This window comes from Tachypleus tridentatus, chromosome 13 (assembly GCF_004210375.1).
Source record: "Tachypleus tridentatus isolate NWPU-2018 chromosome 13, ASM421037v1, whole genome shotgun sequence".
Classification (NCBI taxonomy): domain Eukaryota; kingdom Metazoa; phylum Arthropoda; class Merostomata; order Xiphosura; family Limulidae; genus Tachypleus; species Tachypleus tridentatus.
The window spans coordinates 238,261,682-238,287,715 of NC_134837.1; the positions used below are offsets into that span (position 1 = coordinate 238,261,682).

A 26,034-nucleotide genomic window follows, 5' to 3' on the forward strand; every position below is an offset into this window, starting at 1 on the left:
TTATACACGTCCTACCACATATTGTAGTCATTAAAGCCTACAAAGACGGAAATGAGATCTACTTTCAATATTAAATTTTTGGACATTAGTAATTTGGTGGCTTGATTTATCAGGTCATCTTATAAGTAAAGTCCACACTAGTTTTAACTTAATTAAAAAAAAAACCTTAGAGTAGTTATGTAAATGTTCTTTATTTAAGCTTATATTGAAAGTGTAAAAGAATTATGGGACTTTGAGAAGTAATTTTCACACAACTATATATGTAGCTAATACATGGATATTGCCCTGAGAGGAAAGGGAGTGAGGGTTACTCTGGCCCTCATGTAGTATTTGTAAATGCATCTATCAGAAGCAGTATATCAACGTACAGGAGGGAAGGAGAGGTAAAAACAACCTGACCCTCCTAGGTCTAACCTAAATACTAACAAAGAGGCTGAGATACGTGCTGAAGTTAATGTTGAAGCTATTCTCGGCAAAAAAACAAAGGGGAATGAATCTAAACTTGAACTGCAAGTTGTGTGGAAATGGGTGTTGCCTGCATATTTGTGGGGAATGAAACCAGAAGAACCTTGTATTACAGCTGGAAAATTAAAACTGAATCATACAAGTATAAACGTAATAATAAACAACTGGTTCTTGCAACCTTGAATCCTGGTCGTTATAGTGCTCGACTCGCAATCGACGGGTCGCGGGCTCGAATCTCTGTTTTGAACACACTCTCAGCTGTGGGAGCATTGAGTGACGGTCAGTCCATACTTGTTGGTTAATGAGTTGGCCGTGAGTGGTGACAACTTACTGCTGTCTCTCATGTCTATCATTGTTAAACAAGCAACGGCTTGCGCAGATACTTCTCGAATAGCTTTGGCCAAAATTGGAACTTCTAAATCGCAATCGAACCTGATCCCTTTCTCTCGGATCTCAATAAAGAGAACCGCTTATGTAAAGAAGTTTGTGTGAACAAAACTTAACGTTGACAGCAAACTAAAAAGTCTACCAGAAAACATAAACTACGTCGTATATTTGTGTGTGCCAACGGACAATTTCATCGTGCAAGCTGTGGGTGCTTGAAGTAATAACTGATTTTCTTTAGCTATCGGATCGAATTAAATCTATAAACAAACGTGAGCTTCATCCACACCAATCAAGAACCAAACCAACGGTTAAGTAAAGAGGAAGAGGTTCAGTGTGTACCAATCCTCTCAGGTCACTTGTCCAAAAACGGACTGTGTAAAGATAGGACAGAATCTGGATCTTAATGTTTGTTTATTTATTTATTAAAATAGATACGTTAGTTTCTAAGACTATTGATATTTTAGATTATTAATTAGAACAATATTCAATTTTGTAAACAGCCACCAAAGTACAGAAGGGGATATAGTGCGAAAGCTATTTTACAAATTTTGAAATTAAAACAAAACTATGAAAAGTAACTTCCAAAGTTTGGAATATAAATTTGACTATTTCTTACGAGCTGTATATGTATAAACTAAAATATCTTTCATAGTGTATTTCAAAAAGAAGTTTAAATATTCCTTGCAAGATCCATAATGGAAGTACAGTTGGTGTAGCGTTTATTTCTGGTGCAAATTAACTTATTGTGCAGACTAGACTGCAAAAGAAGTGCTCGACATGATGAATAGCACTATATACAGATAACGCCTGTTAGAAGCTACCAGATATTTAGTTGCACAAATGGTATAAGTTTCAGATGGTATTCAGATTAGCGTTTTATATAGAAATTACCTTTTGAGCATTTTAGGCTCCCCAACGTTATATTGTGATAGGCTGATATTGTACCAATGTATGGGGGGTGGGGGTGTTGACTAAGAGTTTGACAAATAGCGTTAACTACCTGTCTTCCCTCTACCACTGCTAAACTAGGAACGGCTAGCACAGATAGCTCTCGAGTGTCTTTGCGCCACATTCAAACCAAATAAACTTTAAACCTCAATACATTTATATCTCGTAAAATATAATATCTACCCTTGTAGAATTCGTGACTATAACCATTAACACAAAAATGAAAAGTTGGATAAACAAATGTATATAAAACTAGGTAATCTTGCTTTAAGTAGTAACAACAAGATTTATTTGACTACTCAAGATTCTAGTGGTAACGGTGATGTCGTACAAAATTTTAATTTTAACACATGCGTATTATTTTATGAATGTTTTTAATTAAAGAACGTCTAAAAATTGAGTAAATGTTATAGAACCTTACTAGTAAAATACTTCAACTAATTGTCTGGATCTCTCTATACATTTACTTTTGTTAAAGTTTGTAAAAAACGAACTTTTTTTTGTTTCATTAACTGTGGTAACAAAGACTAGATACAATTTAGAGATGAAGCATGATTTTAAACAGTTAAAAGCTCAAACGTTGCAGCTTGTTTTAATTTTATGATGTAAGCAAAACATAATCCTGCCAAAATAGGATAAATATCAAATGTACCGGTAACTGTAAAATGAGTCATGTTTTTGAATTTGATGTTTAAATTGCAAACCTTCTGAAGGTAGGGCCTCCTTTTAAGCTAGTAATCTTCTAGTTTGGGCACATAATCTTGCCCACCCACAGACACAGCTGCATGTCTGCGGACTTAGTGTTATAAACCGGGTTTCGATACCAATGGTAGGCAGAGCAAATATTGTGTAGCTTTGTACTTAATTTCAAACAAACAATACATACGCGTCTAGACTTTTAAAATTTAATTGTTCCCCCAACAAATATTTGTCATTTGTCTTGTCCAACACCGTTTAGCTGCGGCGGAACAGTTTTTATTGAAGAGCTGTTTTTCTCTCCCCTTCAGAGGTACAAACTCTTAGCTTCATCATTTAACTGATTTGAAACCTAATAGTTTTGGAATAAATGGGACAAACCCTTTCGATTATCGTACTTGACGACGCCCAAGATCTAAGAGTAATTTATTCTCGTCTATAAAAATAAAAGTTTGAGGGTATATTGGTAGAAATCCTGATGAAATCGAATCTTGTATACGCGCTCCCCCCCCCCAACTGTTGCTCACGCACCAGAATATAGCAAATAAAGAAAATAATGGCCTCATAAATTTACTCTAATCCTGCCTCAAAGAAATTAAACTATTGTGGTTATTAATTCTACTTTTTTCTTAGTTTTACTTGTAATTATCCCTTCACTCCAGTTTTTAACTTTTGTCATTGAATGAGGAAATACTGTCATAGATTTTAGTATCATTACATGATAATTACTCGGTAATTAGATTTATGGTATTTTTGTAGACTAAAATATAACTAATACTTATTAATATTATTATTTATAGATATTGTAGAGTCCGACTGGGAACCTTGTCGAGAAACGGGCGAAAAAACCAGACAGGTCAAATACACCGTTGCTCTTAATATATCTGTAGCTAAATCTGCTAATGTTACCGAGACACAGGTATGCAATTATATTCAGTCAAACATTTTCTATCTTAAATTTAATTTGAAAAACAATTACTTTATACGTTACTCCGTGATTAACTCGCGGTGAGGACGTTGTGACTGTTAATCTCACTATTCATTGGTAAGAGTAGCCCAGGAGTTGGCGGTGGGTGATTACTAGCTAACTGCCTTCCCTCTAGTGTTACACTCCTAAATTAGGGATGGCTAGCGCAGATAGCCCTCGTTTTCGACTGCATCATAAAGTAGGTGGTCCACAAACTACACAATATCGGATTTTTCAATGTAAATATAAGCATTTTAGCATCATTGCATATCATCTCTGGTCTCTATTAAGTTTGTCTTGCTTTTTGTCTATTGTTAGAAACACTAACGTTTCGACTAATGCCACTTCCAGGACCTGATGTGGCTTGGTGGTCAGGGCAAGAGTTGGCGGTGGGTGGTTTTGACTGGTTTCCTTCCACTCTAATTTATCACTTAAATTAGGAACAGCTATAATAGATAATCTTCTAGTAGCTTAAGGCAAAACTAGAAAAACACAACAAATCGCTTCTTTGCTGTTGTATCAATAGATATCGTATTTACTACACAACTTGTTTTGTGAAACGAAACAAATTTCGTTATCATTGGTAGTTAAATACTGACCCCAGAAACCTGATTCTTAATAGTTGGTCTTGTTTCCATATTTTACATTTTTGGTCAGCCATAAGTGTTAAGTATAATCGGTACGTGTTTTTATGATAGTATTAAGCTCAGTGCATGTTTCTAAATTTTCTGTGCCAAGCCCTTTAAAATCTTCACTTCGCCCTGTTTCCTTCGAGTTTCCTTTTTAAAATAAAGTATTTAATCTTGATTCTCAACCTTCAAAGATCCGTCGATATTACTTAATTCAACAAAAGAATTATTCATTTTCAAGTTTTTGTGTACCTTTGTGGTATAATTTATAGAATAGCTAGACGTGTAATATTTGTCTTCCATAGAAATTGACAAAACTCAGTAAAGAAGGCGTGGTGTACGTGGTTATGTGTGAAGTCTCAAACGCAGGAGTGCCATACAGCGACAGTTTTTATGTTATGGCTACGTATTGTTTGACTCGAATCACTAAAGGGAAATCTCAACTTAGAATTCATGGTTATGTGCATTATAAGAAGTATTTAATGGGAGTGATCAAAGGTAAGTTGTTTACATTTTTGAAATGCACGGTAATCAATCTGGAATGTGTTCGTATATTAGGTTTCAAATGTTTGATATTTTTAATTTTATTTTCAATTCTAAAGTAGCCTCCGCTAATACAGCGATAACTCTCCTGATTTACAACGCTAAAATCATGGGTTCGAATCCCCTCGGTGGGCTCAGCAGATAGCCCCATGTGGCTTTACTATAAGAAAACTCACAATTCTCTTAAAATTCGTGAGTTTTAATGTACATTACTTACAATTCCAAAGTTCGTTAGGTCTAGTTCTTCAATTCGGTAAACTGCTTTCAGAGACGCTAACTTTATTTTAAGTGTATTAATTTAGTTTTTAAAGCATACCAAATTCATCTATAAAGTGCGTAAATCTAAAGTACTTCAGCAACAGTTCTCCCTAGTTCTACAATATAGTGGGTTAAAATGTATTATTCACTCAAATTTTTTACAGAAACCGTTCAGGAGACATTAATTTAACTTTAGATGTGGAATGTTTTAAAGGACATTTTTGTGAAAGTAATTCATACGCAAACCTAACAACCTTTCCACGGACACTTTTTTTAACGGTGTAAATTGAGAATTGCATTCTGTTTAGTGACGGTTATTTTAAGAATAAATATCTAATTCTAAGAAGCTTTCAAAATACCGAATTTCTTTCTGTAAGTATATTAACTTCGTAACAAGTTCATAAATGATAGACCAATGAAACACGATTTGTATTTCCTTTATCACTGAAACGTAAATTTTTCTTTTTCTACCAATCCTGTAAGCGCAATGTTTCAATTCATTTTTAACTTCTGTAGAAAGAAAAACCTATATATTTTATACTGTCTTGTTTAATTTTTATATTCCTGCCTGATTACGATTTCATATGAAGTGAAAATATCCAGTACTTGGAATGGAACTATTTTTGAAAAACTATAAACGTGTTATAGCACTGCTAATGCTAAAAGTAGGCTGGGGTTACTTGTATTTTAAGTCTAGAGTGGTGTCAGGGTCAGTAATCCGACACCGGATAGATAATTAACTTTGCGATAATACGGAAGCGAGCTGCCCTTTCTTTCTCTCTTCTACACGGTGTTCGGAAAGTCGCTGTACAGGTTTGAAAGAAGAGATAACGGCATTCATTCAGTCTATTTCAAGCCAGCAACTGATACGGTATCTGTTATCAATACAGGCTTGGATCGATGCCAACGGGGGTCACTTTCAACATTGTTTATAATTGTCATTCATATTTACCTCCTGTATTCTATATTGAAACATGTCTGTTAATAAATATACAAGTACATAAGATAGTGCTAAACGTGATGTGATGTGTTCACAGTGCTAGAGGGTGTTTGGAAAGTTACTGTGCACAAGTCCATGGATATTGTATGTTTAGTAGTCCGTCCTTCTAAAACATTTCAATTCTATATCGGACATAACGAAAATTCCACAATACTTGGTTGTCATGACTCCCAGTCGTTTTTCTTAGCAATATGAGTTCTAATCTTGAACCAGGGTATTGTTACGGTTGTGAAGGTTCTACTGTGTGTTCTCGCAACACTTGGCTTTAAGTGTTGTATCTGCTGTTGTTAAAGACTTGTTTGAAATAGATAAGTGAAATATTTCCTCTAACGAAGAGAAATCTAAGTTACTTTGTCTTGTTCTTCCTTCCATTCATCGAATCCTCTACTTTCAGAAGAATAAGGTAGAATATTTTTTGATAACTAATATTGTACAAATTCCTGGTATCAACACTTACGTCAGTGAGTGTGGGTTTGGTTTAATAGTAAAACCACATCGGACTATTTGCTGTGTCCATCGAGGGGAATTGTACCCATTGCCATTTATTATAAGATTAGCAACACGGTATATTCCTCATGTCCAACTACTGCTTTAAAATGAAATCCTTTCTTGCAACTTCAAACTTCCTTCGAGCACTTCTTTCTAGGTGTTCTGTGACACATTTTCACGGTCAAGAAACACCTACTACGGTATCTGTTAAGGGCTTGATTAACTGACCTTTGACGAATATAAGAACCTATTTCATGAAGGTGCTTCTCCGATTAAAGTCTCCCTCGTTAAGTTGTTTGTAGTCATTATTGTCTGTTTCTACTGGTTGTTTAGTTATTTCTGTTAGTCTGGTTCAGGTTGTTTTATGGTTCATTAAATAAAAAGTTAACCTCTTGCTTATTGTTCCTTTTCCTGGTTTTAAGTCCTTCCTAAGTATTTATGAAAAACTAACCAAATCAAAGTAATCTGCTCACTATTCGTTTATCGTATTATACGGTTTACATATCTTGGTACAGTAGATTTTTTTTTTTTTTTTTCAGTTCATCAAGAATCTCGTAATGTGTGCTGATTTAATTCACAGTTGTTTGTTTTTTAAGTAGTCAAATGTAAAGAATTAAACAACTAAACTAGTCTACAGAGATGTAGAAGTACTAATAGCATTTTTAATGGTTAAAGCCTATAATAATATTTATAATAAAAATTACCCCATTTAACACCTTTTTTTAGATAAAGATAACATTTGTTTTTAGCTCGGAGAAAAATATTGATTAAAGGTTGATATAACTTGATTAAACATCAATATTGGAACGTTTCCATTTTATTGAACATGTTTGCTAAACTACGTTTTAGCAATTACTGACAAAATAGTTTACAAACTACAATACTCAATCTTTTTTTTTGTTTTTCAGCTATTATTGAAAAGACTACCTTCCAGGGTTTTAAGAATTTCTGTGCAGATTTAGGTATGTTTGTTCTCCATATGACTATCACGAACATTTGTTGTATGCTGTTGTTCTAACTGTAAATTAGGTTTCATATCTGCAAATGGTAAGTTTGTTTTTTAAACTTGTCACCGGTAACTCTAGCCAGAAATAAGTGGGAAAAAATATTTAATACATTTGAACCTCTCCTTTTTGTCTTGTAAACAAAAGTAAGATATTTACAAACTCTATGGAGTTTGATATAGGAGCATTATTTGTAAAAACGGCAACTACCTTGTTATTTTAAGATGCTGACAACGTTTCGGACTTTGTTAGAAACTTTTTATGGTATGGAACTACTACGTTTCGTATCCCATGGTGATGCCTTTTGAAGTCTGTAAATAATTACAACTTATTTACAAAATACGTAAAGACTAGATGCTTTGTGCCACTTTAAGTGGCAGGGAATCGGTGGTAGTGGACTAAGATGTACAAAACTTAATTTATGCTTCTGTATATAACTTGCATAAGAATTTCTGATAAAAAAAAAAAAAAGACAAAAAAACAAAACCTGAAAACTATTCTACCTTCATGTTTCTTACTGTTAAGTTAGATTGTATACTAAAAATATATTGGCCTTTATTAAGTGCAAATTATAATTATCTGAATTAACTTCTTAGAATCTCTTGCTAACTTACTGTTATGGAACATTTAAGAGTTGATTGCTTTGCACCAGTGGTTCCCAGTAGATGTTCCGCAAATTTCATCCATCCCTCTAAAGCATTGTTTGTGAACCGCGCCATAAGATAGTTTAACATGACAATAAAAGAAAAAAAAAAACTCTTAAATCTTAACATTTCCAAGAAGCTCTGGCCCAGTCATAGCGATCTTAAGTTCAACAAAGTGACAATTGTTCACTATGCCTATACATAATAAATGCTCCCTGAAAATTACCAAAATGTCTTAAGAGAAATCTTAGAAATAAGTTGTGCAAGACAAAAATATCTGAGTTTCTATTTCAGAACGTGCCTTAACGGAAGTATCCAATCAAAGTAATGAATCTCCTCAGAGGAAGATATCAAACCAAAAGAGGACACGCAGGTATTCTGAACCAAATACGAAGAAAAACCAAGTCACTGCTCAGCCTAATATCGACAAGAATGTAGGTATGGAGCATGACAATCTATTTAAAAAAAACAAAAAAACTTGTGACTACAAATCTGCGTTCTATATAGTAAACACTAATATTCGTTATTCAGAATCCGTGACGCAACTTTCGACTCAGTAAGTACAAGACGTATCTGGTTCTTTTAAACTTTTAGTATTTTTTTTCTTCACTATAAATATGCCACCACTAGTTATTAGTTTTTACTAAACTCTGAACTTCATGAAAACTAATTTTGTCTAACTAAAAACGTTAACGTAAGAAGCAGTTTTGAAGTGTTCATACCATTGCCACAGTTAAACAATGTAATGCATGAAGTGAGCAAAGCATGCCGTTCCTAGGACATAAAATGTTTGAAAATTTAATCCTACTTTAATTAAAAGTACTCCAGATACAAATTGTAATATATTAAAATAGAAGTAAATTTTTCTAGGGCCGTAGGACACTAAGGCCAGTCAGGCCGTGGCCTGACCACTTTTTCATAGCATGTATAACTACAATTTGTAATAAAACAGTTCTTATTTATAGCATACACATGTAATAAAATATGGATACATTATGCTCATATAGTGATTAAACTGAAACAATGGGGTATAAACATGATATACTTTGGGAAACGTCCTAGATGTTTTATTGGAACACCATTGTTTTTCAAAACGCTTACTTTAATTATGCTTCTAAATCAAATTTACTGTTATTGCAAACATACGTTATTTTATAGCAAGGCTATGTAATGGGCTATCTTCCCTCCTATCCACTGCGAAGAATGAGATCCCGGTTTTAGCGCTATAAGGCCGTAAACGCGGGCCCGCTTTAGATATGGTTAATAAAGTAATTTAAAAATATGTAACTGAAAACAATTTTGGTCAAATTTTTATAGGTGATAAAACCTGTTGCCAAAATAACCCTATCGTTAAGTGTCAGTACTAGTCAACTGAACTAAACTGATGCCATCCATAAGGCTTCAAATGATAGAGTAAGGAAAGTCATTGCAGTTATTGGTTTTAATTGGACTGTTTAGTGTAAATCTCATTTGGTTTTCTTATGTTCCAGTTGATAATAAACATAATGGAATATTATCTGACTTTGCTCATAATATTTAGAAGTTATGAAACAAAAGAATTTTACATATTCTTGCCTTTTCACCCTTTAAAATTAAAACTTTCAAACTCCTAAAAAGACTAAGATTAACTCTCAATTTTCATGTCTATCCAGAATTTGAGTATGCTCAACTCCAAAGGTCTACATAGCTCTAGTCTTTAAATGAAATTCTGGAGACTGTTTCCCAATGCCTTGCAAATGCATTTCCTACCTGATATAACGTATTTGTGTAAGTATCCCTCAAACTATATATGCAAAAACGGCTCGTTTGGGTTGAGAAAATATTTTACATAGAAGAGCGAACAACGTTTCGACCTTCTTCGGTCATCGTCAGGTTCACATGTTCATCCCTCAAACTAGTTGATTCTACTTGTTTGGGATCCAGGGGAAATGTTGATTAATTAATCTTCAACAATTTCTTCATCGTAAACAATGGTTATCAGTTCATGCGAAGTCGATAGTTTGTCTGCCATAATGAAATCGGATTTAGTAATACCTGTGAACGTATCTGACAATGATTACCAAAATATTTCCATCTTATGTATGTATGTATGTACAAACAGATCAATAGGTTCATCATAAGACACTTTCCCAGCTTCTGAAAATCACCCTAATTCTGATTGTGATCGTCTTGGAGTTAAACGGGAAAAATTTACTTACAAGATGTACATGATTGTTACGCAGTATTTACTTTTACTTTCATTTGACGTAGTGATTTAACTGCCCCAAATATAACTGTACAACTGATATTGCGTTTAATAAAAGAAAAATAACTCAACACATCACGAGCGTCACAATCACTAAGAGTCTGCATCTCCGGAATTCAACGTTAAACTAGAGAATGAACCTGACATAAAATTGTGAAGTGTGACCTTTGTGTCACGTACTCGCTTTCAAAACCCATTCCTCAACCTAGAAATAATATTTTGACTCCTACCTCTGGAGAAATCTTACTCTGAGTATTTCCACTCAACATCCAAGCACTTTTTATCGGCAGTCTAGCCAAACATTTCAATGATGTAATATTAATAGAATTAAAACTTGGAGCAGAAAGACTGTACCATCAATCAAACCCAAATTAATCTTAGATTTGCTTTTTTTATCATAAAACAAGCACAGGTTCGTGCATTCTTTCCTCGTGTGATTTAAAACCAACTTGGAATGTTATTGCAAACAATTCGTACAAAAGTTTTGAAAACTGATTCTTATTTCCATATGAGATGTCACAATTGATTGATATTTATTGGATGTGTTCAAACACAAACGCGAATCTCAACAAAAGTAAGTCTTCTACCAAACAAACGTATTACACTTAAATTAGAAACTGAATTAACCTAGAACTAAATTACTATCCTTAAACTACAATCAACAAGCTTACTTTAATGTGTATTCTTAAATAATACTTTTATACGGATATCGAATAGTAGGTTTGTACAAAAGACATTTTTTTTTTTTTTTTCCATCTTCCATAAGACCCTTCAAAGTAACCCTTGGCTCAGTGCCAGGACACGTCAACTGTACAATTATGTACATTGTTTCTAAACATTATTTGCATGCAGAACAATAAACGTAATGTAGAGTTAAAAAAAAATCCTCGTTGCTTGTCACCTTTAGATTTTTAAGTTATTAAAGTCTCTTGGATATTTGAGTTTTTCATTTGTTTTTCTAACAGATTTATTTCTAGTAATCATAAACCAATACAAATATATATTTTAATAATCATAAACCAATACAAATATATATTTTAATAATCATAAACCAATACAAATATATATATTTTAATAATCATAAACCAATACAAATATATATATTTTAATAATCATAAACCAATACAAAAATATCTTAAGGTACTTGTAGTACTTGACATCAACATAACAGGGCGTGACGAAACTAGATTACTATAATTTTCATACTTATTTTTTCTGCTTGCATTTAGTATTTTATTAAGAGTAACGCTCGTGTGCGGTATGTATCAAACGTGTTGGAATTTTGGTCTTACAGGTTCAGATGCAAAGTTAAATTGTAGAAGATAAATGTTCACTCGAGATATTTTTCATTATTAGACAAAGTTTAATTTTCTTGTATATTTCTTTTCTAAAGGGCTCGTGTCCAAAGTCCAGGAAAATCGGAAATACTTTCCTTTTATCGTTAAAATCATACTTTACACGTAAGTATTTACGAAGCAATATTATGCTCAAATTAATATTGCAGTACCACTAAAGTTATTCTGCTTACTATTAGAAAAATATATTAATCAAGAATTTTAAGAGTAAATTGCTCTAGTATTTTGATTTAACAAAATGTTTATCCTTGATTTTATCTTTAGAACTAGTTTGGGTAGTAATAACATTTATTGAAAAGCAGAGAACGTCTCGATCTTCCTAGGTCATCTTCAGGTTGACCTAGAGAAGTCGAAACGTTCTCTGCTTGTCAATAAGTGTTGTTAATACTCATAATAGCCGTTCTGACTTTAATGTTTTATTTCAAGTGGATTTCTCGTCATCCAGAATATCCTTAATTTGTGCTCGTTTGTAACTAGGCATATTAAAGAAAAGTAAACTCTTTTTAAACTAAACATTTTTTTTATACTGATGTTTGATATAACTGAAAACAAATTTGACTTCTAAATATTTTGAAGTTGAATATGATAATTATTTACTTTTTGTTTTTCATACATAACCCTGTTCGTGGTTATACGATTATTCCTGTCAATTTTAAAACTTGCGATGCTAACATTTTTTTTGTGCCTATACCTCCACAGACTGCTGTTTCTTCTGTTCGTTAACACCCTATTGTTCTATAAACTTTGGTGTTTGGAAAAGGAAAATCTGAATTCAACAGCAGAAGTCGCAGGATTACAGCCACCATTGAAGGAAAGGTAGTCCTGTATATCGATATAAGTATCGAAAAATATTCTGGCCATCTTTTATTTCACTGCAGTCTTAAAAATAAATCATTATTTCATTTAAATATTAAGTTTATCTTGTGTGTTTATAAAGTATTTAATTTATGAACTAAACGGGCAGATTTGAGTTCATAAAATTTCTCATACGTGTGGCTGAAAACTAATATTCTCGGTCTCTGTCTCTTTTTGTAGAGCATTATGACATAAATACCATAAAATATCAAACTGCTTATGATTTTCTTCCTCTTGTGCATTTTTTCTAGGTTCTCGCGTTTCCTTTAAAATAAATTTCAATTGTAAATTAGCCTAAAGAATCTTCAACAGTGGCTTTCAGGTGATAGGAGTGATGTGTAGGTGTTTTTTTAATTTTAAAGTAGCAAAATGAAGTTAATGTAGAGGGAATGAGGTGGAAAGTGACCAGATTTCAATAGATAAAAATGATTTCTCCAGTTTAATTTCAAGCATCTTAAGAACATAAATTTACAAAAACTGGTACTGTCATATTTTAAAATCCATTAACTGTCATTGCTCTTCCATATACACTACAGGGCCAAAAGTGTGCTTCTTGTACGTCTCATTCCAAAACCGTGGGCATTAACATGGAGTTGGTATCCCCTCCCTTTGCTACTATAACAGCTTTCATTCTTCTGGAAATACTTTGGAAAATGGCTGCGGAGATTCGCTCCCATTCGGCCACAAGAGCATTTAATGAGGTCGGGCAAGAAGATCTGGCTCGCAGTCGGCGCTCCAGTTCATCCCAAAAGTATTCGATGGGGTTGAGGTCAAGGCTCTGTGCAGGCCAGTTAAGTTCTTCCACATCAATCTCGGCAAACCATGTGTTTATAAACCTCGCTTTGTAGACGGGTGCATTTTCATGCTGAAACAACAAAAATAGGGTTTCTCCCCACTGTTACCACAAAGTTGGAAGCACACAATTCTCTACAATGTCATTGTATGCTGTAGCATTAAGACTTCCCTCCACTGAAACTAAAGATCCTAGCTCAAACCATGACAAACAGCCCAAGACCATTATTCCTTCTCCACAAAACTTTACAGTTGACATTTATTCATTCAAGCAGATAGCGTTCTCTTGGGATCCGTTAAATCTAGATTCGTTCGTCAGACTGTTAGACAGTGAAGTGTGATTCGTCACTCCAGAGAACTCGTTTCCATTGCTCCAGAGTGCAATGTGCACGGTGATCTTAAGCCAGTGTGCGGCTGCTCGACCATGGAGCTTCGTTTTATGAAGCTCTTGACGAACAGTTCTTATGCTGACGTCGCTTCCAGAGGCAGTTTGGAACTCTGTAGTGGGTGTTTCAACTGTGGACAGACGATTTGTACGTGCTGCAGCACTCTGCGGTCTGGTTCTATGAGCTTTTGTGGCCTACAGCTTCGTGGCTGTGCTGTTAATGATTCTAGACGTCTCTAATTTACAATAATAGCGCTTATAGTTGACCGGAGCCGCTCTAGCAAGGCAGAAATTTGTCGAACTGACTTGTTGGAAACATGGCATCCTATGACAGTGACACGTTGAAAGCCACTGAGCTCTCTTCTGTACAACCCATTCTACTTTCAATGTTTGTCTATGGAGATTGTACGGTTGTATGCTTAGCTTTATGCACCTGTTAGCAATGGATGTGGCTGAAAAAGCCGAACTCTCTAATTAGAAGGGGTGTCCACATACTCTGGTCCATGTACTGTGTGTACGTGCATATGGTTCTGATTCAAAACGTGCAAGGCGACGTCTGTTAATACAAAACATTTTATCATATTTTCGTAATTCGTTATCATAAATATTATAACGAAGGTTACCATTTAGAGATACCAACAAGTTGGATTAAATTTTTTGAAATTCTAGCAATAGTGAAAAATAATAAATTTCAGAATACCAGGCCCTCTTAGAATTAGAATATTCTATTCCCATGGTGATATTTAAACATGAAATTAAGACTTCAACATTTCGGCCATATTTCTTTATATAATTTTGACCTAAACATAACATGAATTTGTTTCATATAATTAGCGAGACACTCCTCATTCACTGCAGTACCAATAACTTTAATTCTTTTATATATATACACATTATTAATTCCAATTATTCAATTGGAACGTTTTGTCTTCTGCGTTATTTTCTCACTAGCACGAGCCTTCACCATCTTAATTCCTTTGTATTTTTATGAAAAGACATTTAGTCGCTCCTACATAACGACTTCTCAGGAAAGATTGTATCTTTCTTAATCCCCAAGGTTTTCAGTTTTTTGTGAATATCTTTCTAGTGTTTTCAATATGATCACTTTTTAAGCTTTCATAACTCCAGTCAGTTACGCTGATTTATTCGTTATATCCGATTAACGTGAACAAGTTTTTTATATTTTTATGGAGAATTTTTTCTATTTCATATAATGTTTCTCCTTTAGTTTCCAATACATCTTAAGAGAAGAATGCGAGAAGTTAGTACAGCGTCAAGAAGCGCTATCCAGAATGGAAGCGGAGAGCTGGGCGGAAATACTAAGTGACACACTACATTTGACGCAGATTGTACGTATTTTCTAACGTTTGTTTGCTTGTTTAAGCACAAAGCTCACGGTAGGCTATCTACCCTATGTCTACCGCAGGAACTTAACCCCGAATTCTAGCGTTACAAATCTTTAAGCCTACCTACCACTACTGAGTCACCGGGAAGACACTTGCTTAAAATTCCAAAACATGTTTTATAAACGCAGCGATTATTTTATCATAGATTTGAACAATACAAATACTTGTGAAACAGACCAAAAATCGTAGATAATAACCCTGAGTTTATTCTGCAAGTAAATTATTTTGCATAAACGCAAATTTATACAGTGACTATAAAGTTCTATAGCAGTAAGTGCTGCGAGCAGAATAAATTGGCCAAAGAAAGACTAATCCATAAGGATTCCTTACACCATAAGGATTCGTAACCCTTCTAAGTGAGTTAATACCATATTCCTCCACTGAGTTTCCGTCGTCCTTGACTGTATACGCTGATTTTAATATTTACCTTAATTTTTCTTTTATCGTGCTTGTCCGCAGAAATTGGTAAAAAAATCTCAACAGGTACTATTGTCTTTTTAATGAATTGCGTATCTATCTTTTTTCTTCATAACTAAGGATTGACCCTCTGTTCAGTATTCATTCAGTGCTATTGCTTAATGATGGTTTGTTTGTAGTTAAATACCAAGCTACACAATGTGCTAGCTGTACTCTGCCCACTAGGAATTTTGAAACCTGTTTTCTAACAATGTAAATCTGAAGATATATCGCTGTGCCACTGGTGGCTTAATTATGAACTTCGTTCATAAAGTGAATTATTATATTTATATAGTTTAACAGATTTTCTTCCATAGATACATGTAAGGGTAACACAACGTCGCGTGTGCGATTACAATATTGCAATGACTTAACTGCTTAAGTCGGCATTTTCTATACAACAACAGAAATAAACGAAACAAATGGTTCATACCTCCATGTTTTTTAAACATGGATATACCGAAGGGCACCATGTTCTTTCTAAACTTTGTATCTACTGTGCAAGATATTATTTTAAACTTTGGTTCACCTACGAGAAAACTCGAGCACAATTTTGCATAAACAAATGCATAATCTGCACATTTAAAAAATTAAATAGCAAACATATAACCAAATTACTGAATTAATCATAAGATTTGTCTTATGAAAACTGATTTAGCCCTTTTTACTATTTCTTCATTTATGAAATATGTAAAAAACGTGTTATAGCTATTTAAGCCAACAGTTCGATAAAAGAGCTATTTAACGTCTTTAAATTTGTTACCCCAAAATGGATCATTTTATAAACCCTATTTAAATTTGATCAGTTCATTCTATGAGTAATTAAAATCCCGTGTACAAGTTGCAACTGTTTTTGCGATGAATGTTGCTTTGCATCAACAACACGAACATTGTGGTTTCGTATTGCAAATACTATAAGATCGCTGCAAAAATTAAATCGCTAGTTTTTACCACACCAGTATGGCTGGCGTTTAATTTTACAACCAATATTCGGCTGTATATGGTCTTGTTTGTACGTTGTTACTAACCAGCATTAAATAACTGATTCCAGCTATCGTGCTCAAAGCTAGTGATTTTAGTTCCTACATTATTTCTAGCTTATTTGATAGCTATTCAAAGCTGAGTTCATTCCTGCAAATTAAGACTCTTGATTTTTGGTACCTGACCACATATGGTAAGTCTAGTCTTTCTACTCAGACTTGTATGAGTAGTGTCAGAATGGAGCCATCAGAGTCCTGTAAAGTGATAACGAAATAAAATATGGTGCTTCTGGTTTAGCAACCATGCAAATCTTCATATAGTGCTTGTGTGACATACTGGCGTCTCTTAATATCTGGAGATGCCTTATTTAGATAGCAACACGCGCACAGTTTACTTGCTAAGGATGATCCTGCTGGCTTTTAAACTGTTGAAGTGTTTAAGGACAAACAAATTAAGTAGAAGCAATTTAGTGGATTTAGACACAAAGTTCAATTACAGAATTACTTAAGATTTTTATATTTATCTCTTATTTTGGTCTTTAGTTTTACTTTCTCATTACTATTAATTTTCTCACTTTTTTCCCATTAATTTTGTAGAATTTCAGTTTAATGTTTTTATCTGAAGTATTTTGTACATTTAATGTTGCATGAGATTATAATTATATCGATGTTGCTTATTCGTTGATTTCAGATTCAGAAGTCCTTGTTAGAGTTACAAATCTCTGCAGAACACCACCATAGTAGGAGAAAACCAAGGATGGTTAATACAGTGGAAGAAGCAACAAACAAACAATTTGATAAAGATAAACCTCAAAATTTATTTTCAAAAATCTCTTTTAGCAAAGAAAATATCGAGGAAGCAAAGCCGACATTTTCCGACAGACAACCCGCCTCGAACGAACATGAAACTCAATATTTACATTCAAAAGAAGAAACCAACACTGAGTAAAAGCTGTGCTATTATCACTCGTCTTAAAAAACCAAGTACTTATTGTATTCATTGCAACTATATAAAACCGCTTTTGAAATTTGTCGTTGCTGTTTCACACCATATTTTGAATATCCAACTGTTTTTACAAAATTTTAATTTCTACTATTAAACAATATGGTTTTAATATCAAAAATATCGCAAGTCCGCTAAATTAGAAGCAGCCAATTTTTATTCGATGTGTCTATTATATTTTATTATATTAAAATCGTACCCTTAAACATTATAGGCTAGTAGTTTAAAGTATTCAACTACTATTTTCTTTCTTTTTTACATTGTGTTGTATGGTGTTCTCCACTACGACCACAGCACCTCAATGTTGCTTGACACTCCCAAATCTTCGGCACTACTAATGATAGCGTTACTTTGACTTTGAAGTAGCCTGTGTTATTGTAAAGTTGTATGGTGTTTCTACGAAACTGTTACTCCGAGGTTTACATACTGTTTACATTTTTGTTTTTAATTTTCAATGATATTTCTATACTTTGTTTAATACTATATGTGAAATAAAACGAGTTTATCACTAAAGCACTTTAAAAACCATGTATACGTACGATCACAATATTGCTACCTTTCCTTTCCTTAAAGGAGAGTTTGAAGTGTTTTATATTTTATTAATATTTTTAAATAATAGTCTCGACTGGTAGAAACGCCAATTGAAATTATTTTTTAATGTAGCTAAAACAAAACATTTTAATTTTGAAATCGAAAACTCGTCTAATGGTTAACAATCAACTCGTAATTGAATGACGAAATTTTTTGTATTGGTGATTTTTATAAACAAGGTAGATTTTAACGTGTCTGTAAGTGTATGTATATACATGTGCATTCTAAATTGTTCTATTACAATAAACTATTGCAGGTTCATTCTTTTATGTAGATAGTTTTGTTTTTTAAGACTACTTGCATAAGAAAATTTATTACTTTAAAATTAGCACACACGTCAGTACAAATTAACATTTATCTAGACATCACTCGGTTACAAGAGCTCAAATATTAGTGTCTTCTGCTCTTTATAATAAATGAACGATGACCGAAGGTCGAAACGTTGTTCGCTCTTCTATGTAAAATATTTTCTCAACCCAAACGAGCCGTTTTTGCATATAAATTTCTCCACAAGTGGGTTTCTCGACATCACTGATTATTAATTTTATTTCATCAATTACATTTTCATGCTCTTACTTTTCTTTTTGTTTCGGTGCAAAGCAAAACGTGTGCTACGTTAGTTCAATGTCATTAGGTGATATTATGGGTGTATGTATGCGTGCCTGTGTGAATGTGCATGTGTCTGCAACTGTATGTATGTGTGTACTAGTGAGTAGCGAGTGTGAGTGCACGCGCATGTACGTATGCTTGTGTGTCTGTTTAGCTGTGATTAGGTGTGTGTGTGTGTGTGCTCGCTGTCGACACGTGAGTCGCATGTCCGTTGCTGATTGGTGGATGACGAATCGCGTGACTGGCCACGCTCCCTTCCCTCCCAATACTTACCCCATCATTACTCTACCTGCACCCCCCCCCCCACAAGTAGTCAGTGTAAGATCTACAGTTGCCAAAGCGTTCATTATTCAACATTTTTATTTTATTTTAACAAAGAGATAAGTAAGCAGTAGAGGTGAGTTGTGTCCCTGGCTAAACGGCGCAGATACTCAAAATGCTACTTCAACATTGGCTTCACCACTGTGCTCGCCAACGACGGCATCGAGAAACCACAGTGTGTTTTGTGCCATGCTGTCCTGAGTGCAGAGTCAATGAAACCATCAAAACTCAAGCGTCATCTCGAGACGAAACATCCAGAACACGCAAAGAAGGGTTTGGATTTCTTCAAACGGCATGAACGGTGTCTTAAAAGCCAAAGAGTCGATAGAAGTGGGTCGTTTCAGCAGCAGAGTGCAGCCGTAGTGGAAGCTTCATATGAGATTGCATTCGAAATTGCTAAACAAAAAAGCCTCGCACGATTGGAGAAACACTTTTTAAATCCTGCATGATGAAAGCAGTAAATCTTATTCTTGGAAAAGCCAGTGCAAAGAAGATGCAGCAAGTATCCCTGTCAAATAATACTATACAGAGGCGCATTTCTAAAATGTCTATGGATGTGAAGGAACAGGTTTTGACTGAAATCAAGGGTTCTCCTTTCAGCTCGACGAGTCAACAGATGCAAGTTCATGTTTTCAGTTGCTTGTCTTCATGAGATACATTAATTCAGGTGACATCAAAGACGAATTCTTATTCTGCAGTGCACTTGAAACCACAACAAAAGCTGATGATGTCATGGAAAAAGTTTCAACTTTTTTTCAAGACGAAGATCTTCAATGGGAAAACGTGTGTGGGGTTTGTACGGATGAGGCACCGGCTATGCTGGGATCGAAATCAGGATTCCAGTCGAGAGTGAAGAAGCTAGCACCTCAAGCAAAGGGCATCCACTGCATGATTCACCGATATGCTCTCGCCAGTAAGACTCTCCCTGCCTCTCTGCAGGAAGTGCTTGAATCTGTAATCAAAATTGTAAATTATGTGAAGACTCAACACTCTCCTATGCAAAGAACTATGCAAAGACATGAATGCTGCCCACGAAGTCCTTCTCTTCTACACAGCCGTACGTTGGTTGTCGAAAGGAAACGTTATTAATCGTGTCTTTGAAATGAAAGATGAAATAAAGCTATTCCTGGAGACTCGAGAAAGGAAAGATTTTGTAGCTCACTTCGAAAATGAAGCATGGAATAAAAGGGTTGCGTACCTAGCCGATATTTTTGACCAGCTGAACAAGCTCAATTTGAAGCTTCAAGGAAGGGAAACGCATGTTCTCCTTTTTCAAGATAGTCTTCGGGCCTTTGTTTCCAAACTGCAGAACTGGCGTCGGAAAACCAATCTTGGAAACATCGCTATGTTTGAAAAACTTTGTGGAGTGACGGATGAGTCTCAGATCCAACTGGATCAGTTCCTCAAGGATGAGATTACCGAACATCTTCAGTCTCTAGAAAAGGAAGTCAAGCGTTACTTCCATGAGCTATCACAGGAACAGGAGGCCGTGGTAAGGAACCCATTTTGTACTGAACTTGATGTATCCACCATCCCAGATGATATCCAAGATGAATTTCTGGATCTAAGGAACGACTCTTCAGCTCGTGATCTCTTAAAGATAAAATCCGTAACTCAGTTTTGGTGCGCTATGTATCAGTCATACTCCAAAGTCAGTATGATAGCTTTACGTGTCCTTGTTCCATTTGCTTCTACCTACTTGTGTGAGGCAGGATTTTCCACTCTTGTTAATATAAAAACAAAGAATAGGAACAAATTGGATGTTGGAGATGACATGAAACTGGCTCTAACAAACACTCGGCCACGAATTTCAAAGCTTGCTGCTGAAATGCAACATCAGGCATCTCACTAGCTGGGTTGGATAGCTGTTCAAACCTATGTTAATATTATTTTAAGAAATATATGTTCTTTTTGTGAATTCAGGTTGGACCAATGTGATTTAATTTGCTAATAAATAATTACAGAATTTTTAAATATTTTTTTAGATGTTTCTTTTACTCTCCTTCACAGAAAATAAAAGAAAAATTAAGCTGCTGATAGAAAGCCCTAAGTAGGGGGTCACATGGGTTTCAAACTTTTAGGTAAGTAGTCGCGAGTGCCAAAAGGTTGGGAACCCCTGGTCTATGGTTATTAGGTCCTATAACTTAATTTGTTGTGCATTATATCTATAACCTGCACACACTTAAGTGGAAACTTAATTGTGGAAAGTTAGACAAAGGACTATGCTCTGCCCACTACGGGTATTGAAACTGTTTTAGCCGTATGAGTCCTATGACATACTACTGTGCTTCCTGGGGGCAATACATTGCATTCATCTTTATTTTAAAACATACAAATTTTGCAAAACGGGAAAATAAAGGGTTATTGTTAAAACGTACCTTTTTATCTATGACCAACATATAATTTTGAACCGTATAAAGTGAGGGGAATATATAATGATAAAAAATTAAATATGTAGGCAAGCAAAACATGCTTGTTGGTGTAAAATATAATTAAGCGAGATGTAAATTTCAAAAAATTAAGGCGCTAGTAAACGAAACTTTTTTTTTTTCACTATTAGCGTTTATTGTTTTAATTTTATGTAATCTAATTACGACTTAATTTTATTTGTATATTAGCTGTTAATACTCGTTCTTTTACCAAAAACTGTCTTTCAGTTACTTAGTTGTATATTGAAAAAAAATTCTTTGCACACGCACACTATTCTATTTACTTCGAGAACTAAGTAGTATTACATATGTGTTGTCAAATACGGTTAAGTGCAACCGGCAGGTTTTTTTTTTTTTTTTAACTAACTAGCTTTTATAAGCTGTCAAAGAACTAAGTTTACAATAGGTGCTCGTGTGTAAAATCCATTCCATCTTTAATGTAACTTAAAATCTTCTAGTTAAAGCTTTCTCGAGCTCGTGTTTTCTGAACAAACTGCAAATTTAGGTCCTTAAGATTTCACAATAATAACGTTAATAGAAAAATCCAGGTTTCATCCTTAAGAGAGATACCTTTTAGCTTCTTTCACTGACATAAAAATAAAGCTCGTATTACTACAAAAGCTAATTCTGGATATTTAATACCGGGTCTTTAAACAAAGTAACAGAAACTACTCTATAATATCGCTAAACTGATTGTTTTGTTGTTGTTTTTTAAGAAAATGATACTTTACGAGAGGGCGTTAATTATTTTTCTTCATTATTTGCTTCTGTTAAGTAATTATACACAACTAAATATAATCTCTCGCGTCTTCTGTTGTAAACGTGCAGGATTTTATAAAACCTTTTTGTATTTGAAATGTTCTTTACCGGATGTAACGCAAACTTTTTAATGTTCAATTTTATGATTGTAAGAGTATGTTAGGCCCGTTGTGGCTAGGTGCTTAAGGCACTCGACTCGTAATTCGAGGGTCGCGAGTTCGAATCCCCGTCGCACCAAACATGCTCGCTCTTTCAGCCGTTAGGGCGTTATAATGTTACGGTCAATCCCACTATTCGTTTGAAAGAGTAGCCCAAGAGTTGGCGGTGGGTGGCGATGACTAGCTGCCTTCTCTCTAGTCTTATTACTAAATTTGAGAGTGCTAGTGCAGATAGCTTTCGTGTAGCTTTGCGCAAAATATAACAACAAAAAAGAGTACGTTAAATGTTTCAGTGTGTGTGTCTTTTCTTATAGCAAAGCCACATCGGGATATCGGGGGAGTTCACCGAAGAGAATCGAACCTCTGAAACGTTTCAGTATTTAAAATTGTATCAAAGAGTAGTAACACACACAGTACCTCAGTAGTCTTGAGAATGATAGCTACAAAAAAAAAAAAAATGATAGCTACTAACTCGTCGGAAAAATAAACTTTTACATATTTTCAAAATAACCTCAATAATAGTCGATTGTTATTGAGCGCAAAGCTAAACAATGGGCTATCTGTAGGGTGCTTACCACACGTATCGAGTCCTGGCTTTTACATTAAGCGTACAGACTTGTCCCTGAGGGGTTATAGTGTCAATGTAGTGAAAACATTATTTCTAACTGTATAAACGTATGTGGGAAAGCAAATCATATACAGGTTAAATGAAAAAAACTAAACTCTAAAGTATTAAATGAACTATTGTTAATGTCTACCAGTGGTAAGTATAGTGATTTACAATGCTAAAATTAACAACATGAAAAAACACCAACTTCTGTTAAATATTATAATTTTCTAAAACTACAGTTTATGTTTAAAGATCTATTCTTGGTACGATATTATTTTATTTAAATGTTTTTAGTCTTTCAGGATATTGAAAACCTTTTCGGATATTGTGAAATAAAATCCTTCAAAAACTTGAAATGCGATTACCCTCCTACGTTGATAAAACAATTTAAGACTCGGCGAAGAAAGAAATATTTTCTTAGTTATGTTTCTTATACTATAGATTACTATTACCGTTGAGTCCATTAAAACCATGAAGCTGATGTCTTGTGAAATCAAAGTCTAGTACTTTTATATCGTTATGAAACATTTTTAATACACGTTGTTAGGTAACAACAATTCATCATACGTAAGTATTATGAACACGAACTTCTTTTTAAGCCTGGTTTGCAGAATTTAACTTCCTGTGAATGATTACCACGGGTTTTTCTAGTCGTTTTCTTCAATGGCGTAAATAAAGTAATTTCGTTATTAGCAAATAAATCCTGAAAAAGCTTATTAATAAATAGTTTTTCATTTGATTTTCATGTTTTGTTATTTGTATAAATTAACACTTACGTGAATAAATTCGTTTGATAATTTTATGTAAATGAGGTTTGAATTGAGACTAAATAGAAAACTGTTAATTAACAAGTAAAATCCACTTACGAGCTAGCTTTGTTCAACGGATTTGTATCTTATATAACTATAAATCGTGGAAATAAAATAAAATCTGCGCTATCCGTCCCGAATTTAGCAGTTCAAGACAAGAGGAAAGGCAGCTAGTCATTACTACCCACCGCCAACTCTTGGGCTACACTTTTACCAACACATAATGGGAATGACCGCACTTTATAACACCCCCCAAGGTTGAAAGGCCTAACATGTTTGGTATGACGGGGATTCAAACCCGTGACCCTCGGATTATAAGTCCAGTGCCTTAGCCACCTGGCTGTTCTTGGCTTGCTGATATAAGTAATAAAATAATGTGTATAATCAGTAATAGCACGCTTCTTTGCTGTGTTATCTTGCCTTCAACATGTAGATGATATTCTCATAATCACACTCAACGTAAACGAAATATTGGGTCATGTATTCGTTGGTATTAACCACAAAGAGCTTTCTGTGCTTTGCCCATTACGGGTATTGAAACCCAGTTTTTAGTGTTGTAAGTTCGCAGACATGCAGTTGTGCCACTGCGGGAGGGTGCTTGTGTTAGTGCTAACATGCAGTTGTGCCACTGCGGGAGGGTGCTTGTGTTAGTGCTAATTTTTTAATAATATCTCATATTAGCTGGTTTGATTTTACTGTGTAATCTTTTCTGTAAGGAAAAATATTTTTAAAACAAGTACATTTCTACTACTGATATGATCATTATTATATACTTAAGAGTGAGTCCTCCGGCGGGACAGCGGTAAATATCAGGATTTACAGATTTTGAATTTCGTGCAAAGCTACTCGAGGGCTATCTGCGCTAGCCGTCCCTAATTTAGCAATGGAAGACAACTAGTCATCACCACCCACCGCCAACTCTTGGGCTACTCTTTTTACCAACTAATAGTGGAATTGATCGTAACATTATAACGCCCCCACGGCTGAAAGGGCGAGCATGTTTGGTGCGACCGGGATTTGAACCCGCGAACCTTGAATTACGAGTCGAACGCCTTAACACACTTGGCCATACCAGGCCTTCAGTTTAGTAAAATATTATTTATTCATTATAAATAATTTATCAAAACTTTTACATATGTAAATAATGGTAACGATCGTACTATATTTAGACTAATGAGTGAAGAAACGTCTAGGTTTCTTTAGTAAAGTATCAAGTCATCAAAATATTGAAATATTTGAGTGTTCCAGTTTATTAGACCAGACAAAAACAACTGATTAATGACAGTCATAGATAACGTAGGTTAAATAGTGATTTTGATGTATAATTAGTGTAGCTTTCGGTGACGATTGTCAATTAGTGTCCTGTGAGTTAACACCTGGGTTTAAAAGATTAAATTCATGTTACTTATGAATTGAAGTAATGATTAAGGCGAATATATGTCAACATTTAAAAATTAAAAATAGGCTTAAAAGCAGAGGTGACGCTAGGTATATAAAATATTCGGGGTTCGGGTCTACTGGCGCAGGAATTTTCAGCGTTTCAGTATGATGCCGATCATAACTTGTATTGTTATTACTTTAAGAAGACAGTTGGAGATTCGAGGTACTCTAAAATAGAATGGGAAAACGGGCTTCGTGTGCTAGTACCTTGCAATGCCTCTGCTAAAAGGACACACAATTTAAGCTGTATTTGTTTTAGAACAAAGTCACATAGGACTGTCTGATATGTCCATTGCTTGAAATCGAACACCGGATTTTGGCCTTGTAAGATTCTAAATTTAATGCTGTACTATCGGGGGGACGTTTAAACTGTGATTTTGATGTATTAATTGTTAATAGTTAATTAATGTTTAACGGGGTAATTTAGCGCAAGCGTTTTGTGTGTATATTGCAAAAACATTAACACTGGAAAGAAGAAATAAAATCAAGAGTTGTCAGTGACAACCCTTCGGTTGCAGTACAATCTTGAAAATCATTGGATTGGTTTCTATAAATCTTCGGATTTGAGGAAACTTTTTAGCATAATGGTTCTCAAGATAGCAACTTTCAAGCTCGATGGACCGATCATTAGAAGAATTATTTCCTTAGGGAGCATAGAACCTGGAACTTCCTTATAAGAAAGAACCAATAATCTGCTTTATTTCAATAAGCTTCGAAGATCAGTTTTGAACTTGTAGTTTTGTTATAAAAGATTCTTAGTTGTTATAGTAAAGACTTACTACAGATATTTAAGTTTTCATT

At 34.5% G+C, this 26,034-nt stretch overlaps 1 protein-coding gene across 1 annotated transcript in view; it reads left to right on the forward strand.

Annotated features, from left to right (window-relative positions):
• The window catches only part of LOC143238052 (protein Aster-B-like), a 32,611-nt gene extending 14,252 nt beyond the window's left edge, over positions 1-18,359 (forward strand). Inside the window, exons 9-16 of the mRNA XM_076477960.1 lie at positions 3,297-3,415; positions 4,398-4,590; positions 7,291-7,344; positions 8,325-8,468; positions 11,669-11,735; positions 12,330-12,446; positions 14,891-15,011; positions 17,196-18,359. Coding sequence (XP_076334075.1) covers positions 3,297-3,415; positions 4,398-4,590; positions 7,291-7,344; positions 8,325-8,468; positions 11,669-11,735; positions 12,330-12,446; positions 14,891-15,011; positions 17,196-17,453 — 1,073 coding nt within the window. The 3' untranslated portion in view covers positions 17,454-18,359. The remainder of the gene's footprint in view (positions 1-3,296; positions 3,416-4,397; positions 4,591-7,290; positions 7,345-8,324; positions 8,469-11,668; positions 11,736-12,329; positions 12,447-14,890; positions 15,012-17,195) is intronic.
• Positions 18,360-26,034: the final 7,675 nt, after the last annotated feature.